At 37.9% G+C, this 19290-nt stretch overlaps 1 protein-coding gene across 2 annotated transcripts in view; it reads right to left on the bottom strand.

Annotated features, from left to right (window-relative positions):
- Window positions 1-18808, bottom strand: part of GAS2 (growth arrest specific 2) — a 126945-nt gene extending 108137 nt beyond the window's left edge. Inside the window, exons 1-2 of one of the 2 annotated variants that reach the window (XM_036259879.1) lie at window positions 18571-18808; window positions 12043-12207 (exon numbers count right to left, since the gene is read on the bottom strand). In XM_036259879.1, the coding sequence (XP_036115772.1) occupies window positions 12043-12187 (145 nt within the window). In that variant the 5' untranslated portion in view covers window positions 12188-12207; window positions 18571-18808. Of the gene's footprint in view, window positions 1-12042; window positions 12208-18570 lie in introns of those variants that run through there. The other variant, XM_036259878.1, reaches the window with a different exon arrangement.
- Window positions 18809-19290: the final 482 nt, after the last annotated feature.

The following is a 19290-nucleotide window of genomic DNA, read 5'->3' as shown; positions in this document are numbered from 1 at the left end:
GAATATTTTACATTTTGATATTATAGTTTCAACTGCAAAGATGTTTTATTTCACACGAAAAGTGAAAAAATGATATTCTGGGTGAAAGAGTCCCACCACTTAGCAATCAAGCGATCAATGAAAGAACCAGCTTCACCAGCGATTGTACAATTTAGTGTCTGAGATTTGTTCGGTTCTCATCCTCAGTGGTCCATTCAATTCTTTGGCCTGCAAGGCAAGGGAATATAGCAGAACCGGTATTTTGTATTATGTACATGTTTTTGATAATAAGAATGCCATAGCTCCCTTCTTTAATTTGAATTAGAGCCGTAGTATATCAACAAACAACCATCATTGGCGAATTTATTAACATGGATAATGCATAAAAAGCCACATCTCTAAATTCCACTGAATCTGTCTTCCTGATTGAGATAATCCAGGTAAAATCAATGCCGATGATAAACTCTCTGTAAGAAAACACTCTCTCTAACCATTCCCCTTCCTGAGGAGTCGGTGAGCTGTAAAATGACTGGATTCAGACCTCGGCTATCCCCCCCCCAACCACACACAGCTTCCTCTACTGCTCTGATGAACGCGATTCACAATTGTTCGTCCCTGCATTTAACTGTTAACCATTTTTTTCTTCTTTTTCATAATCTCCCAAAGCATATTTTTCTTCTTTTTCTCTTTTATAACAGTCTTATTGTGATATAATTCACATACCTCCTTACAATTCACTCACTTAAAGTGTAAAATTCAATGATTTTTAGTACACTGCATTTATAGAGTTGTGCAATCATCACCACAAACAACTTTAGGACATTTTTATAACATGCTAGAGAAACCCTTTACCTCCCCCCCGCCCCCCATTTTAAAGAAAGAGAAACATTGATGTGAGAGAGACACATCGATTAGTTGTCTCTCACATGACCCCGACCAGGGCCGAGGATTGAACCTGCAACCCAGGTACGTGCCCTTGACCAGGAATTGAACCCATAACCCTTTGCTCTGAGGGCCGGTACTCTAACTGCTGAGCCAAACTGGCCAGGGAAAACCCTTTACCTTTTAATTGTCACTCCTGATTGCTCCAGTCATTCTTTCAGCCCCAATAAAACCACTAAATTTTTTCTTATATGCTCCCCCAAACTCATCTCCCCCAAAGCTTCCTCTTGTTCCTGGTTCTGTAATTCTCTAAATGTCAGAATATTTTATTTGCCTGCCTTAATTTCCAATAACTTATTAACGACAAACCCTGCAGATTCATGTTTCCTTCTGTTTCTTATACTATAATTTAATTTAAAATTTCCTGATCTGATTCCTAAACCTCTAACAACAATAACTATTCTTTGTACCCTCAACTCCTCTGTCCAATACATATCACACTCGCTGCTAAAATTACTATTGCTAACCACCAACCTCACTGGGTCATTCTTCATCTTTATGAATAGTCCATAATCTTCTTCTCTACCAAGATGAAATATATCTATACTAACCCAATATCCAAAGGTCTCCCCAAATCCTCTAATCTACCTTTATAATCTAACATCCTGATGCCCTATTCCTTGGTCTGTACCCGACCTTCATAGTTCCGTCAGCAGACCTTCCAGTTCTGACTGTCATGCCTTCGTTCCTGGCATGGCCCCTGCCTACCATGCCCTACCTTCTATCTGCCGGGCCAAGCGCAGCTGTCCTTTGATCAGAAATCCAGACAAAGATTTTCCCAGTGCACACTGATCTCTCTTCTGTATGGTTTTACTCGTGGGTATCACCCTTATTGAAAGTATCAAACTTCTACAGCTAGTAACATATTTTGTATAAAGTTGTCTTCCTCAATACACTGTAAACCTCATGAGGTGGATCATTGTGAGAGAGTGTGTGTGTGTGTGTGTGTGTGTGTGTGCGCGCGTGTGAGAGAGTGTGTGTGTGTGTGTGTGTGTGTGTGTGTTTGCATGCCTACTAAGGTAAACATGTTATTCACATAGTAGGCTCCTAGTAAATGTGTTCAGTGAGCATGTGAATTAACAAATGAAGAAATAAACTACTGGAAAACTTTGAGAAAATGTTGGGTACTATTTTTGTGAAAAGTAGTTAAGGCAAAATAAAAGGAGATATTTTAAAGTTTTACAGTGAGACTCTCACAGTTAACTTTTATCTTAAGAAAAATGCATGCAGCTCAAATCCACAAACATTTAAATATAACCCAAATGGAACAATAGATAAACTACTGGCTTAAAGTTCAACTCACAATACCTAATATATTTGGATTTCAAGAAACATCTGTTTGAAATGATTTTTTTTTTTTCAGTTTTGGGGGAAGGGCAGGTAAAAAAGAAAAGAGAATTACTTTTTTTTTTTTAATGTCCTTTTTTCCCAGACTGGATAGTTCACATTTCATTCCCCCAGTTAGAATAATGACTTGTGCAGGTGGCAAAACATCAGTAGCTGTAAGTACTCACCACAGACATAGCCTATTCAGAACTATTATTATTTCAAAATTGGGTGCAGCCCGACTCAATTCAGGAGTGAAAGTAACTGCCTCAACATACAAAAAGCCAGCACAACTGGACTTGTATCATGCATTCACCACCACAGTGGCCCGCATTTTCTAACAATAAGAAAGCTATTTTGGCCCTGGCCGGTTTGGCTCAGCGGTTGGAGCGTCCGCCTGCGGTCCGGAGAGACCCGGGTTCGGTTCCCGCTAAGGGCACGTACCTCGGTTGCAGTTTGTCCCCGGCCCTGGTTGGTCGTGCGGGTGGCAGCCACTCGATGTGTCCCTTCACGTTGATGTTTCTCTCTCTCTCTCCTTCCTCTCTCTCCCCTCCCACTCTATCTGTACAAAAAAAAAAAAAAAAAATGGAAAAATATCCTTGGGTGAGGATAAAAAAAAAAAAAAAAAGAAAGCTATTTTGCACACAAGTATAAAAAATAAATATTAGAAATATCTTCAAAATTAGAAATTAAATTTTAAGGTTAAAAAAAAGAGAAACTGCAATTGTTGAATATATATGAGTTGTGAGATTGTCTGCATTTAAATGAGGTCTTTAGGTAATGTTCTTTCATTAAGATCCATGGCAATTTAAATATTCTATTCATAATGTGAAATGACAACATAATTATAATGTTTAAAGGAATTTATAAATTATAAAAAGAAAATATGTTTCATTAAAAAGTTATTATCAATTTACCAAATGGTATGATTTTCACTTTTATCCATTATACCTGAAAATTTTTAGCTATCCTGATTTTCATGAATACTTGAAGAAAGAATTTACATTGAACATCTGTATCTAATGAAAAATATATTAGGTGTCAGCTTTCAATTCTGTATATTTTATAGCTCCAAAAGGTGAGATTTCTTTTTTCTTTCTTTTTTTTTTTTTTGGCTAAAACAGACACCGTTACATACTTTATAGTTGAAATGTGCTGCCTCAAATGAAGGAAAAATGCAAGATGGAGAGTATTTTTAAAAACCTTCACATGTAATGTATTTTCCATCCCAAATTTAGGAATCATAAAATATACTTTTTAAATGTACTATGTAATTGTAAGAAATCAGTTATAATGCTTGTATAGCATAATATATTATTGCACTAATATTACCAAAAATATTTAAAAAAACAATATAAAGCTAACTCAACTATGACAAATCCATTAGAACAGTGGTTCTCAACCTTCCTAATGTCGTGACCCTTTAATACAGTTCCTCATGTTGTGGTGACCCCCAACCATAAAATCATTTTCATTGCTACTTCATAACTGTAATTTTGCTACTGTTATGTCTTAGGCGATCCCTGTGAAAGGGTCGTTTGACCCCCTCCCCCCAAAGGGGTCGTGACCCACAGGTTGAGAACCGCTGCATTAGAACATGTTGTGATGAACTAATTACAATTTCTCAAGTAAACATTATACAAAGTTAAAGATCTTTGTTAGGCAGAAGCAGATATTTAACTCGTGTAGCTGGTCTGAGACATTAGGTTATAAACCCTAGAAGCAGGAGGAGTCTTGTACCACAGAATCATTTCTTCCCCAGCTCCATCTTTCCATGTTGTTGGTATGTTTGGGAAATGATAGGGCAATGAGCAGCTAATTTAAATCTTCTCAGCATACTGACCCACACTGGGTTGTACAGACTATTGACCCGAAGGTTAATCTAAACAGCCTAGTTTAGAGGTAATGTCTTTACTTCCTGAGTTTATAATTGTAGACTTTCATCTTCACGCCACAAATTCAGTCATGATTGACAGCTTGCCAGTAGACAAAGATCAAGGAGTTTGGTTAAAAATTGTGGTTGGTCCCTTCCTATTAAAATATTAGGGCACAATGATATGAAATAAACATCTGTCAGACAACTAAAATCAACTTGCATCCTTGTACGCCTGAGTGTATTCCCCACGGAAATATATACTTTCCACAATCCCTATGAAAATTAAGTATCAACCTACGATGTTTTAAAATGGAGCCACCCTGAGGGGGGAATAAAGCCCCTTTATCATGTACTTCACTGAGAAAGAATGTTTTCTCCCCAGGAAATTAGTAGTACTAAACTCAGGTTCCTAAAGACATACTAGCATTTAATAATGATATTTTACATTTGAGTTCTTACTGTATGCCAGGCATTTTACATGAATTCATGTTTTTTAATAGCTCACAAAACTGTGATGCGGGTACTGCCATTAAATCCACTTTTCAGTTGATGACACTGAGGCACTCAGATTAAGTCACTTGCTTAAGGCCACACAGTGAAGCTGGCTCTTTGACCCATGATGTCTAGGTTTGGGCCTATGCTCTCAGTCACCATGCCTGACTCCTTAAATAAATATTTGCCGAGTATATAAATGACTCGTTCCTATTACAATACACGCTCCCTAATTCAGTGGTCTTTTTCTCTGTGGAAACTCCATAGAAAGCCCTTAAGGAAAAAACAAACAGAAACAGCCTAAGGCTAAGGAGAGTGCGAACCATGCTGACAAATGAATAGCAGTGCACCTTGTAAACTGGAGAAGGACTGAGAATGTCCATCAGGCATGTTCTGCTACGAGACCTTATTTACTGCAGAAGAAAACGGGCATATTTTATCTCTACAGGTGATCTGGACAGGATCAAATTCTCCTTGAAACGCCACTGTACTTCTCAATCCAAGTATGTCTCCCTAATTGGAGAACTCAAAGGAACTCATCTGCTATCTTGACTAGAATTATTTGGTGTTTTGAGACTGAAATTTGAAGGTTGTGAGGTAGAAAATGATTCATTCTATCCAGAATCCCTAGATCAGCATTTGTACCACAGTGATTCCAACTCTCTGCCCTGTATTTATATCAAGACAAGACAGAGCTGGTTCTGTTGGGAAAGCTGTAAAAAAAAAATTGGGCAGTAACTTCTCTGAAAGGTGTCAACTTGTGAACATAAACTTGATTCTTTAAACTTTTGAACTAGCAAAAGATACTACCTTTCCTAAGGAATTTTTATTGACTATATCAAGAATATAAGGACTCTGCAGGATAAGGATCTGGTAAAATGGCTTTAAGAAAAATGAAAAGTAAAGAAATCTGTTGAAGACTTATTAGACAACAGTTGTATTTGACAACAGCAACTCCAATAAGTAGATGCTTAACTTTTTAATGCTGTAAATAGGTTATTTTTATAAATAACTGGTAAAATAACTGATAAAATTACATATTGGTCATATCAAGCATATAACAACTGAATTTTCTTTTATGGAAAGAAAATTCGTCACAATGCTTTTCTAAATGAAAGTAAAATCAATTTAGCAAAACTTTGTTTGTAACGTATCTTATGATTTACTCCAAGTCCCTGCATATAATTAAAACATATATACCTACATCTAAAGATCTACAATCTTTAAGAATAATGTCAATTTCTTTGCTACTCACCCACAATCTTTTCACAAATACATAGTCCCATGTGCTTGTGTTATTAAACAAATACTAATTAAAGATAAAGGTAGACCATCTATTTCAAATGATTAAAAAACCACAAGTAAAATAACAACTCAAGAACATTTATGTTAATGCATTCATTTCAAAGCTAAGTCAACATCAATTTTCAATAGTCCATCAATAATCATTATATTTTTTTAATGTGCCTCCTCTATTTGAATGGTGGGTTTTTGCTATAATCTGTGATCGTTAATTTAATAATATGTTGTTTACTCAAAGTGACAATTAAGTTTTCCCCAAAAATGTATTTGTATAATCATTTGATGTTCAAATATGTCCTAAGGACACAGATCAATAACAAATGGGAAATAGCTAGTTCGTGAACAAAAATAACAAAACAGAAGGTCTAAAATAAAGATGAAATGTGTATATTTAACATATAATAGGGGGCGATGGCCAAAGAAATGCTTTATACTGAAGAAGTAAGGGATATTCAGGATTCTGTTGCCGCCTTTTCTAAATATTGGTCATAAAACTGCTACGTGGTGCCAGCTGTTAAAAAACATACTTGGACTAAAAAATCTATTTTCTTTTAAAAAAATTTTTTTTTCCTTTATTGCTTTTAGAGAGAGGAAGGGAGCAGGAGAGAAATAGAAACATCAGTGAGAGAGAACATCGATTGGCCGCTTCCTGCACGCCCCGCCCTGGGGATCAAGCCCACAACCTGGGCATGTGCCCTGACCGGGAATCGAACCAGCGACCTCTTGGTGCATGAGTCATCACTCAACCACTGAGCCACACCATTTATTTTCAATAAGATCAGTTGATATTTCCAAAGATATGTGAGTAGCCAGTAAATATTACACGATGATCTGCTTATGAATTGCATTGGTGTGCTCCATAAACAAATCCCAACTACCATTTATTCATCTTAGTAAACTTTTTATAAGCTAGCTGACATTTTATACTCATACATAAATATTATTTCATCTTAAAATTTGCTATTCCTGCCTTAATTCTACGCCCAAGAATCTAAGGTGGTATGTATAAGTGTTACTGATTAAGTGTCATATACCTGAAAATTACCATATTAAACCTCCATACGTGATATGAATGTGAATATTGGTCTATGAACCAAGGAAATACTTTTCTATCAGATAGTTTTTATCTACTCAAAATATCTAAATCCAAATTGAGTATTCTTTAAGAGACTACATCTTTTGCCCAGCCAGTGTGGCTCAGTGGATTGAGAGTTGCCCCAAGGGCTGAGAAGTCCCAGTTTGTTTCCCAGTCAGGGCACATGCCCGGTTACGGGCTCAGTCCCCAGTGGGAGACATGGCGGGGCGGGGGGAAGGGGGCGATCAATGTGTTTCTCTCATGTCAATGTTCCTATGTCTCTCTCCATTCCTCTGTCTCTAAAAAGTCAATAAAAACATACTTTTTTTAAAAAAGAAACTACATCTTTCCATTGATATTTTATATGAAGGACCAGAAATATCTGAATTTAGATCATCATTAATACTCCTTTTGAAGGACATAAAAAAAAAAGATATTTTAATCAAGTATTACTAAAAAGATGTAGAAAGCCTTTACATAAGGAAGGTCCACATCACAATGGTAAAATCTAATGTAAAGGTTTAATGTGAAATGTGAATTTCTACCTCACTAAAAAAAATCAGATACTTTATATAAAGACAGCATCACTTTGGAACTGACTTTCAAGATACCTCTAACTTCCAAGTACGTACAAAGCAAGACTGGAAAGAGCTACAGAATATAAATTTGAAAATATTTCTGAGGTGATAAAATGGCCAGTAATAAATAATTTAAAAGTGTACTTTACTGACTTCATTCCTAAAATATGTGAATTCTAAATGTACCTAATATATGTAATAAAAATATCTTCTAACATAGCCATACATTTTTTCTCCCTTCCATATCATCACCATTCTAGCACATAGCATATTTTCTTACCTTCAACTGTTTTACCACTTTCAAGCAATGTCAAGTTATTGTTCTACTTTTTAAGTAACCATAAGGATATTCACTTGAAGTCGATCTACTTTTATGAATTTAAGTCAATGCAAGGTAGCATTTTGCTATATCTTGAGATTCTTTTAAGATTCCTTTTCTAAGAAAACCTCCTAAGCCATCAGTCTTACCAGTTATTAGCATTAAAAAAAAAAGTCTTATTCTTTAAAAGAAAGGTTATTCATTTATGTAAATTATGTTCTCCCTGTTTATGCATATTGATGATCTGAAACTGGGTCTCAAGAGATGGATTTCTTGGAAACTTACACTTTTGGAACTGGAAAGGACATTAGAGATCGTCTACTCTAACGCCTTCATTTTATGGTTGAGGACACGGAGCCCAGAAAAGATAGCTGAGTGACTCTGGGCAAGTTTCCTACCCAGTGGCAGAGCCAGAACCAGAAGCCAGGTCTCCTGATGTCCTGTTAGGAGCCAGGTCTCCTGACTTTCTTTTAGGAGCCAGGTCTCTTGATTTTTATTCCAAGGATTTTCCATTACACACTGACTCTCTATTCTTTGAGGTTGTCTTGGGCTCTGCTCACACTGATCAAGCTGCTTTCTAAATGGCCACATTCACCAAATAAAATGCTTTTGATGACATGTCATGGGACCTTGGAATGTACCTGCATAATCAGGCTATACTGGTCCTGGCCAATTTGGCTCACTGGTTAGAGCATTGGCCCATGGACCAAAGGGTCACAGATTTGATTCTGGTCAAGGGCATTCACCTCGGTTGTGGTTTGGTCCCCGGCCCCTGGTTGGAGTGGTGCAGGAGGCAACCAATTGATGTGTCTCTCTCACATCAATGTTTCTCTCTCCCCCCCCCCCCCCCATCCCTCTCTATCTGAGGATAAATGGAAAAATATCCTTGGGTGAGGATTTTTTTTAAAAATCAGGCTATACTCCAATTAATCACCATCTCCCCTCAATGGTTCCTCACTGATCATATAATAAATTATAATGCTTTTCACATGGTCTTCAAAACAGTAGGCTCTGGCACCTAAAAGTGCCGTGGAATTATCCTCCTCTTGATCCGTGCTGGAGACACCAGCCTCCATTCCGTTCTTCCAATGTACCAAATACCTTCCTCCCTCAGCACCAGCCACTCCCTGACCAGGCTCCTCTCCCATGCTTTGTCTGACTAGTTATTAATCATTCTTTTGTCCTCAGTTTAAATATAAGACCCCCTTGCCTGGCTGGTGTGGCTCAGTGAATTTAGCATTGTCCCATGGATTGAGAGGTCCTGGTTCGATTCCTGGTCAGAGCACAAGACTGGGTTGCAGGCTCCATCCCCAGTAGGGGGCGTGCAGGAGGCAGCCGATCCATGTTTCTCTCTCAAGTCGATGTTTCTATCTCTCTCCCTAAAAATTCAATAAAAACATATTTAAAAAATATATAGAAGATTTCCCCTAAAGATTTCCCCAGTACTGCAATCCTTTGCCTGACTCCCATCTTCTTGTTTTTACACTCTTATTTCAACCTAGATATTTTAGTGTTTATAAAAAGTCCAATTAATGAATTATTTCTTCAATCACTCACTTAATGTTTCCTTTTCAACCCACTCCAACATCTCTAAGAACAGGCACTATGTCTATTCTTTTGTTTTTTGTTTTTTAATCCTCACCCGAGGACATTTTTCCATTTTTTTGTTCAGGTAGAGTGGGAGGGAGAGAGAGGAACAGAGAGAGAGAGAGAGAAACATCGATGTGAGAGGAACACATCGAGTGGCTGCCACCCGCACAACTGACCAGGGCCGGGGACAAACTGCAACCGAGGTACGCGCCCTTAGCGGGAACCGAACCCGGGTCTCTCAGGACCGCAGGCCGACGCTCTAACCGCTGAGCCAAATCGGCCAGGGCACTATGTCTATTCTTAATCACCACTCTACCCTCCAATACTTGGCAGACTATGTCTGGAACACAAAAATCACAATCGCTCGTATTTACTATAGCTAGTTGATTATGATGCACAGAGCTTGTTTTAAATGTGATCATCTCATTCACACTGTCAATAATCCAATGAGTTGGTACTAGTATTATATTATGTTATAGAGGACAAAACAGAGGCATCAAACCCTTGCTCAGTATCACAGAGCTAGTAAGTGATGGAACTGAGGTTTGAATTCAAGCATTCTGATTCCAGGGTCCATGTTTTTATTATTATTATTTTTTTTTATCCTCACCCGAGGACATTTTTCCATTTTTTGTACAGATAGAGTGGGAGGGAGAGAGAGAGAGAAACATCGACGTGAAGGGACACATCGAGTGGCTGCCACCCGCACGACCAACCAGGGCCGGGGACAAACTGCAACCGAAGTACATGCCCTTAGCGGGAACCGAACCCAGGTCTCTCCGGACCGCAGGCCGACGCTCTAACCGCTGGACCAAACTGGCCAGGGCCCAGGGTCCATGTTTTTAAACTGACACTTTATGCTACTGAAATATTTGTTCAGTAAATAAATAAACTTATCCACCAAATAAAATTAACAGTGTCATTGAACTGTAGGACTAGAATAATCCCAATACCTATAGTGTTTATACTATGTCAGGCATTTCTAAGTAGTAAACATATTTCAGTAATCTAATCCCACTGCAACCCTACAAAGTAGGCACTACTACCACCGCCCTGTTACAGAGGAAACTGAGGCACGGAGAGGTGAAGCTCCTTCCCAATATCATACTGGGGCAGCACTGGGGTTCAAACACAGGCAGGCCACAGGAGCCTGCTCTCTTCTGTTCTATACTGCCATACGGGTGATAGCCCATAGCTGAAGACAGTTCAGAGTTAATAATAAAGTACTAGTGCAACAGTCATTAGCCAACCTTGGAAGGACGAAAATAAAGAAAGGAAATCCAACTGCTTAGGTTAACTTGACTCCCTCTAAGTGATCAAGAGGAAAGTTCCTCTTTTGCATGGATGAGTTACAAAAGGGGGTTGCCTCTTCCTTCTAGGGGACACAGCATGGTGCAGGGTCTTCCTGGAATGCCTTCCGCCTCTCTGCCCTTACCCTTTGGCTGGTGCCTTTGTGAATGGTACAACGTGCATTCTCATATGCAGTAGTCCTGGTTAGACTACATAAAATTGTCAAATTAGTGTGTACACAGTGGGAAAAAGAAAACATCTTAACCCTAAGATAAAGGCAAAAAAAAAAAAAAAAAGTCAAAAAGCCAGAACCATGGTGAGCAAAAAGAAAATCTTGTTAAAATGTGCTGAAATCTTTCCAAACCTCACTAAGATTTCAGGCTTACAGGGTGCTTCTCACTAAGCTCTCTCATTTCTCTTTAAGTGATAAAATAATGTTGGTGAAATCCCTTCTGCAAATGATAAAGTACCATACAGATGATACGTTTACTCGATATGCACATCTAATATCTTATATGTATATAAGGGTCCTTCCCTTGGGGCATAAATCAATTTTATTCTCTGTGAAGAACTATTGGTGAAAATAGTGTTTCTATATATAATGACCCTTTAAATGCACATGGTTTGGAAAAATGCACAAGGTTGGTATTTTATCCCGGGACTCTGCCTGCACAATAGGAATTTAAAAAGAGACAGCCTTAGCATGAGGTAGCGTTTTTCCCAGAGACAGTACTTTTGGAAGAGCACCTAAAAACAAAAGGGAAATGAAAGGAAAAATTTTAGCTCAAGGTTGGGTGACTCTAGTCAGCTCCTTTGGACAAAGGATGGATGTGTTTGTTCCGGAGTTTGGGTATTCAGCAGTTTCAGAAGGTGTGCTATAAAGTAGGGCAAAGCAATCTAGCTTTAGAAGTCAGATTTCACAGACCGTGGCCTGTGTGCAATGTCCAAAGAATAGGTCAGATTGGTCAGCTGCACAAAAGAAACGTTAAGGAATAAATCAGATCAGCATATAGATGAAATAAGCAATCTGACCACGTATTTTCACATTTCAATGCATGATATTGGAATTACTAAGCACAGTTCATGTGAGAGACCCTGGGAAATGCATTTAAATTTTCCACATGCTTCAGATTTCCCAGATGTAAAACCCAAATAATGAAATCTTTCTTTCCAAGGTGCTGTCACATGCTTAGGGGAAGGACACTATATGAGGGGAAAAAACAAAAACAAAAACTGTTATCTTTGCTCACAAAATGAGATCTTATAACCTTACCTAATAGATTGGTTAACCACAAGGCCAGATCTTCTTTCATCGGTAGCAAATTAGCTTCATGTCTGCTGGCCAGCCATTGGCTATACTGATGCATATCAGAGAGGCCAGGTCCGCTGCGTACCTTTGGGCTCAGAGCAGTGCACATTATTTATCCACTTGTAATACCTGTTTTGGAAACAAAAGAGCAATGGCTTTTTATACAGACTTCTCTTGTTAAAATCTTGGCGCCAATGACAAAGTAAGGAACTAGATCCATGGAAATGTTGATGAAAGGTCAGGTTATTAATTATTAAACCCCAGGAAACACTGTTTGCTTTTTCTTGACTGGTGCTATCACTGTTGACCAGCCACTTGGTAGAAAATAGCAGCAATCAAAGGTCAAATAGATATATCAAACAGGCAGTGCTAAGCTTGTGTAAAGCATCATATTTAGAAAGAGTCGGTTTCTAATACTAGAAATCCCCATCAAAGTTGTTGGTTAAAATTGGAGTCTCCAAATGGTGAAACCCCGTTCTTTGGGTTAATTTTTGAAAGTGTAAATTTCTATAGGACTTTAGGAATGAGTGCTAGTGGTGACAGTGTTTGCACAATTTATGGTATGCCATATGCTCACTACCCTTAAAACTGTTACCTATAGGATTAAGCCCAGTACTTGGTTTTTTGCAGATGGTTGAGCAATAATAGATTCACGATTCAGAGAACTGGGTGGGAGACAGGGTAAGATGTGCTTTCAAAGCATCCCTAGTATATTTTCTCATTTTACAGTTAATGAAAACAAAACCCAAGGAGGATCAGTGATTTAACCAAGATTGTATAGCTAGATTATGGCACAGTCAGGCTTACCCCTGGGTCTTGATACTCTTTCCAGAATGACACATCTTACAAAGCAGATTCATCAAGAAACCGTATTATAACCCAAGAATAACACCACCATTCCAACAAATACTGCTGCAAGTTTTTCTTTTGTCTTACTTTGCATCTTCTCACTTTCTGTGTGTTGCATCCTAGGTTTTGTTTGCAATCATCTTTTAAGTAGAAGTGATTAAATACCTCACATCTCCAAAATATAAGTTGATTTCATGAACCCGGTCAACCTTATGCGTATCATAATCCCCTAGGTGGGTTGTGGAAAAGTTGTTTGAATATATACTTGGCTTTAACATTGCACTTTCATGTGCATTATTTATAGGACCTAAAACTTTAGAGGTAAAATTTAAGCAGCTAAGGTAAAAAACTCATAACTTTCACAATGTATAGGGCTCTATCATGTCCACAAATGTGCACATGAAATAATTAAATGCATTACAGCTGAACAACAATGAAACTACAGCTGGAAAGAGGTGAGCTGTATGATATCATGGGGTTTTCAGCTATATTACCATAATGATGGTATTTTTAAGTTACCAATATAAGTATATATATACTCTTGTCAGTTCTATTCTTTGAAACTTTACATAGTATTCCTTTCTAGCTAATCTCAAAGTCTAATTGTCTTAGCATAGGATAATATTTGCCTCTTAAAGACTGCTTTTGAAAACATAATAAGATATTGGTGTTTAGAAAAATGCAAACGATGACCATCTCCCAAACATTGTGCTGTAGTATTAAAAAGACAGCTGGAGCGTGAACACCGAAAAGGCACCATAACTATGTAATTTAAAAGCACCAACAACTGCATCTCTAAACAATTATGCTTTCGAGTAATTTTTGCAAAAAAAAAAAAAATACCATCAATTTCCTTTGAAAACATTTTTCATAAATCTCTCTATTATCTAATTATCCATAGTAAACCAGTGCAACTGTGAAACATAGGGTACGAACATCATTATAGGAAGCAGCGCAGTGCCATAGCCTATTCTTTGGTAGTTGAGCATCACATTATTCATACGAAGCTCCTAAACTTTCCTCCACATCCAGTCATTCAATATTAGAAATCTAAAACATTTTTGCCCTAGTTATTTAAAAACCAGGTCTAGTCCCAGGGAAACAAAACATCTCCCTGCAGCTGGTTAGGATTCTCATAGGCTAGCCAGCCTCAGAAAAAAAACATTTAAGTAATATTACATTTAAGCACATGATTCATACATTTAAATAACTAATTGAAATCTTAAAAGGGTTACCTCTAAAATGCCTTTCTTCTCAAGACACAATCTCTCCCACTACTTTCCTGAAAGTGAGATGCGGTAGGTCAGTAACTTTAGCTACTTCCCATTATGTGCTCTGCAATGTCCATTGAAGCATCAGAGTCCTATTCTGCTCTTTCAAAGCAAGAAGACACCTCAGATTCTTAAGCTCATTGTCCAGCACAGAATTCATCAAGGGATAGTTTACAGTAAGCCTAATGGCATGTAACAGTTTCAATGAGTCAGAGGGACACAATCCTTCCCCTCAATACTTCTAAACAGTGAAGGTTTTATTTCCTTGACAGTGGCACATTTATTTCTCATGTAGTCTATCCTGTATTTTGCCAGAAATGTAATTCAAACGATCTTCTGAGATTGATAGATGATCATTAAGTAAAAACAGTAAGAGTAATTAAGCCATTTTTGCGATGCTGCTTTGTGTATAATGAAACTTACATACAAAGCAGAAACAAAACACAATCAAGGAGAGTTATATTTTACCAGAAGGTAAAAGTGGGAGAAAGAAGACTTAGTGTGTAATGAACATGCGATAGAAGGATCAGCAGTTAAACATATACCAACTGCGGAGGCTCCCCACGTCGCTCTCATGGATAGGAACTCTGTTTAAGTCCCTCGTGAAAAAAAAAAAATTAGGATCTCAACCCAAATGGATCCTTTTTTTAATATCTTAAATCGCCATCTGTGGTTTAGCTGAAAGTCAGTCACTACATGGAGGCCTTGGATGTAGTTATGGCAGAGACATGAATAAGAAACATGGGAGTGAACCCAACGATCAGGAGTGTGGAAGAATTATTCCATGGTGAAGTCGTTTCCCAATGAAATGGTTAAACTGGGGTGAGCAAAAGTCTAACACATTTACATTACCAAGATAAAAAGATCATTACAGGATCGTAACCTTTTTATAAGTTTTTAAAAATGTTTAATCAGTGTGGATGCATTGAATTAAATCCCAAAGAACAAACTGTAACAAAAAGATCATTTCTGATCTTTTGAATTCATTCAAAAGTTTTCAAAAACCACAAGAGGTGCCAAGGGGTAGCTTTTAAAGATGGGAAGGGAAATGATTAATGATTCTCTGGAGTTGAAGAAAAAACTTAAAAGTGTGGGAGAATAAAAAACTTTTTTTGTATACTGTATCAAGACACTGAAAGATGTTACTGTTACAATTCATATAATGTAAATATTTACAAAGCTTGATAAGTAACTTTGGTAAGGACTAAAGACAATCACTTTGAGAAGAGTGGGGACTCAAATGCTGCTTTGAGTCCTCTAAACTATGGCTTCTGTAAGGGCTATGGGTCTTTCTAAAAATGGATAACCCAACCCTCAGGGTTTGGAATTCAGAAAAATAAAACTTAAAGCAAAAAACATGCAGAAACTTAATACAGAATTCTTCAAAGAATGTGTGTATTTTTTTTTTCTTTCTTTCCATAGAAGTGATTCTGGAATAACTATTATGAATGTGATGAGACGTGAACTAGCCCAGGGGAAGAAGAAAAAATTAATGACTATGCAAGTAAAATATCATATGTTTAAAGACTCTGTTTAGTCTGTTGCTCCAGAATCCCAGTTGAAGAACTCAGAGTTTGACTCTGAAGATAAAACATTCTTTCACACCACCTAGAGGTGTGCTTTGATTATGACCAAGGTGGTTTCTGGTCTCTCTCTAGACTTTGTTGACATGTTATTAAAAAAAAAAAAAAATTCGCAGTGCAATATTGCATAGGAAGTAAATTGCAAAGAAAGAAAAATGAAATAATAAACATTATATCACTACTGTCTGCTATGAGATTCCACTAAAAAGCCTGATTAATGACTATTAATTGGAATTTCAGAATTGAAGTAAGAAGTCCTGGGGTCAAATACTAGCTCTACTACCTACCCAGTTAATAGCTGTACTATTCTAGTTATATGACTTTTATTTTTGTACCTGAGTTCATCAATATGTACAATACAGGCAAATACTTCAAATATAATCTTGAAAATTAAATATATGCGCCAGTGTTGGCATATATTTTATATTTAATAAATACTAGCTAAATCTAAATTATCACCAGAGGAAATATACCCAAATAAAACTTCATTGATTTGTTTTAAAAAGAAAACACTTCTGTAACAAAGTAGGACTATTTTGTAGACCTCTAAATCACTAAGAGAAGACAAAAGGTAAAGAAAAGAAATGAAAACAAAGTACTGATAAATATCATAAATATTTCAAAACTCTAAGTTTTCTTCATAATGAGATGAAGCCCTTAAGATAATGATTGTGGAGCTAGCTCTAAAGTGAAGAGTTTACATGTGGTTTTCAAAACAAAGTTTGTTAACAAATCATACTTCATTTTTGACACCAGTTGAAGATCATACGCTATTAAGATAGGGGAATGCTACACCTCCCAAAATAAAATGAGAACATGTCACTACACCCCTGCCCACACCCCCCCCCCCCAACCATACACACATAGACTCCTTAACTTCATCCATTTAAAACAAAGAGTGCTAATGAACTCACAGTGAAGGGTCTCCACCCTATCAAGGTCACTCTTGTTCTCATCTGTAGCATTGACCTCACCTCTGTCTAGTCAGTTTTGAGTGTGAAACAGTGGAGGAACACAGTTGATAGGCCAATAACATTAACTTTTAACACTTAAAACAAATAAACAAAAAATACCCCTAGCCAAACATCCTCCCAAAATCTGGAAGGAGAAAACGGTATCTTTCAAGCTAGACTTGAAGAATTACCAACCAAGGATGGCTTTTTCTGAGTTCTTTCCTCTTATGCGACTGGCCAATATCTCTGCAGTGCTATGTATTCTTGACCAACGTCATGGATGCAGAATCTTAACATAAGGGTCTGATCAGAAAATTAAAGTTCAGATTTTAATCATAAAAGTAATTCCAGATCCTGTAACGACTTCCACCTCTGGCTGAGGGAAACAGCCTGTCCTCAAGTGAACGAAGCACCAGACCCAAAGTCAAAACTACACTCATTGCTAGTTTTCCTAGTCATGCAATAACATCTTTAAACTCAACTGGGCATTAGGAGATCTACTTAGCCAAAATCCTAGTTCTTAATAAATGATTGGAGGCCTAAAATGTTTTGCCCAAGGCTGTGTAGCCACAGAGTATCCTACCCAGCCTTCCTGGTGCCCAATCTCAAGTAAAGCTAACTCTCTTGCAAGAATCTTTCTGATCCTGGAGCCCCATGATGCTTTGTCATGAATAAATAATGATATACCTGCAATAATAATTCCTCCTTAAATCATGACCAAAATATTAAGACTGAGAGGAACTGATTTCTTATATTTTTATGGCATTAGCGATTTTTTTCTTTTTCTTCTTTAAAAAAAAAAAAAAAAAAAGTTCTCCTAGACCACTCTTCCAAACAATTTAGTACAGGTTTTTGGACCCATACCAAATTAACTTGAAACAATTTGAATAGAAAACCACCTGAAATTCATAAGTCAATTAGAATATTTAAAGACTGCCATCGAAATTTCATGTAAGTTGATTAGGTAAACCTTACCTCAAGAGATTTTGCTTGTTTTATATGTTTTTTTGTAATGCAAAGATTTCTGTTTTACTTAACTGTAATGTAGTTGAGAGCTATCAGATTTCTTCTATCTATCTATCTATCTATCTATCTATCTATCTATCATGTCTCATGTAAGAGGGAGCATTAGCAAAAACTCAACTGAACTGACACTGAAAACGTTTAAGGCAAAAACTGCACAGCATCTTACTCATTTGGACAAGAGAGAGGTTGTACCTTCACCCCAGTTATTTTCTCTAGTCAGAAAACATTGAGCAGAAAACCTTGATCGCTCAGGAGAAATGGAAAGACACAGTGGGATCCTATTTGTGCCTCCATATCAAAGCCACAAAGATACCAAAATAGCTTTCACATCCCCTGCAGTTTTAACAAACTCCCTCTGCACACAAATTGTTAGAGCCTCCTAATCTGGTTTCAACTAAGGTAACTCTGGCCTTCCAAAGGCTCCAACAGCCTACAGGGCAGACTTGCACCCTTGAAGCAAAATTCTAAAATCACGCCTCACATACTTAGGATTAGTAGAAGACCTGCCATTTCACCATCCCCGCAAATTTAAGCTTTAACAAAGATTCCTCAGCAATATACTAGGAAACTCAGTAGCAACCCCATGGACCTTTTGCACCAAGTGAAATAAATTTAGCCTTGTGAACTTCTTTCCCAATGAAGCATAGTCCACATCACAAAAGTTTGGTGTTTAGCCACAAAGTAAAGAAAGAAGCTCAAAGTTTAGTAGCATCCAGGCTGAAATCCAAGCTACTTTTCCGTTTCAGAGCCCACTCAGAGAACCATGTGTGAAGGTGACAATGTCCCATGCCTCAGACCTCGGTCCCTTACCTTCTCTTAGGCAGTCAGAACCAGGACGCCCATGTTGGAGAGGACCACCACAGCCACCACCTCCCCCTCCGCAGTTAGGGGGGAGCATTCCTTGAGAAGGAACGCATTGATCGATTTCAAAGACAGGCTGGGCACACTAGATCCCAGCTGTAGTTAATCAGTGTCCACACTGCTAAGAGGTTGGAGGAAAGAAGCAATGAGCACAGGGCTTGTTCTCAGCCTTGCCTCTGTGAATCTCAGGGGATAGGTGGGGAGGAAAGGTGGACTTCCCCTGCCTGGCTGGCACATCCGACCTGCCTGAGCCTTTATTTTAACACTGGGAGGCCAAATGGGTGTTCCTGTGCACAACCAGATCTTATTTCCTCTGCATAAGATCTCCCATACACAATTGATCTGGCCTTGTTGGAGAGGGTTCTTGGGGAGAGGGCGGAGTTTACAAGAGGGACGGGAAAAGTTTTGCAAATCTTGACTATAAGAGGATGAAGATGAAGGTGGTGAGAGGAGGAAGATGAAGAAGGTGGGGAGGGTAAAGGGTCTGATTTCCAAAAAGGTTAACTGGAGGAAAGTACTGAGTAACCCACCCCCACCCCCACCCCCAACTGTACTGGAGTGTTGAAAACAATTGTTAAGCCTGGGTTTGCTCCCTCCCCCTAAAGACAGTAAAAATTTCGGGTGGCTGGGCTAGGTTAATGGCAATTTACCTTACTGGGCTGATAACAT

This window comes from Molossus molossus, unplaced genomic scaffold (assembly GCF_014108415.1).
Source record: "Molossus molossus isolate mMolMol1 unplaced genomic scaffold, mMolMol1.p scaffold_m16_p_13, whole genome shotgun sequence".
Taxonomy (NCBI): Eukaryota; Metazoa; Chordata; class Mammalia; order Chiroptera; family Molossidae; genus Molossus; species Molossus molossus.
Note: the sequence above shows the minus strand (reverse complement) of the source record. Positions and strands in the feature narration are given on the sequence as shown.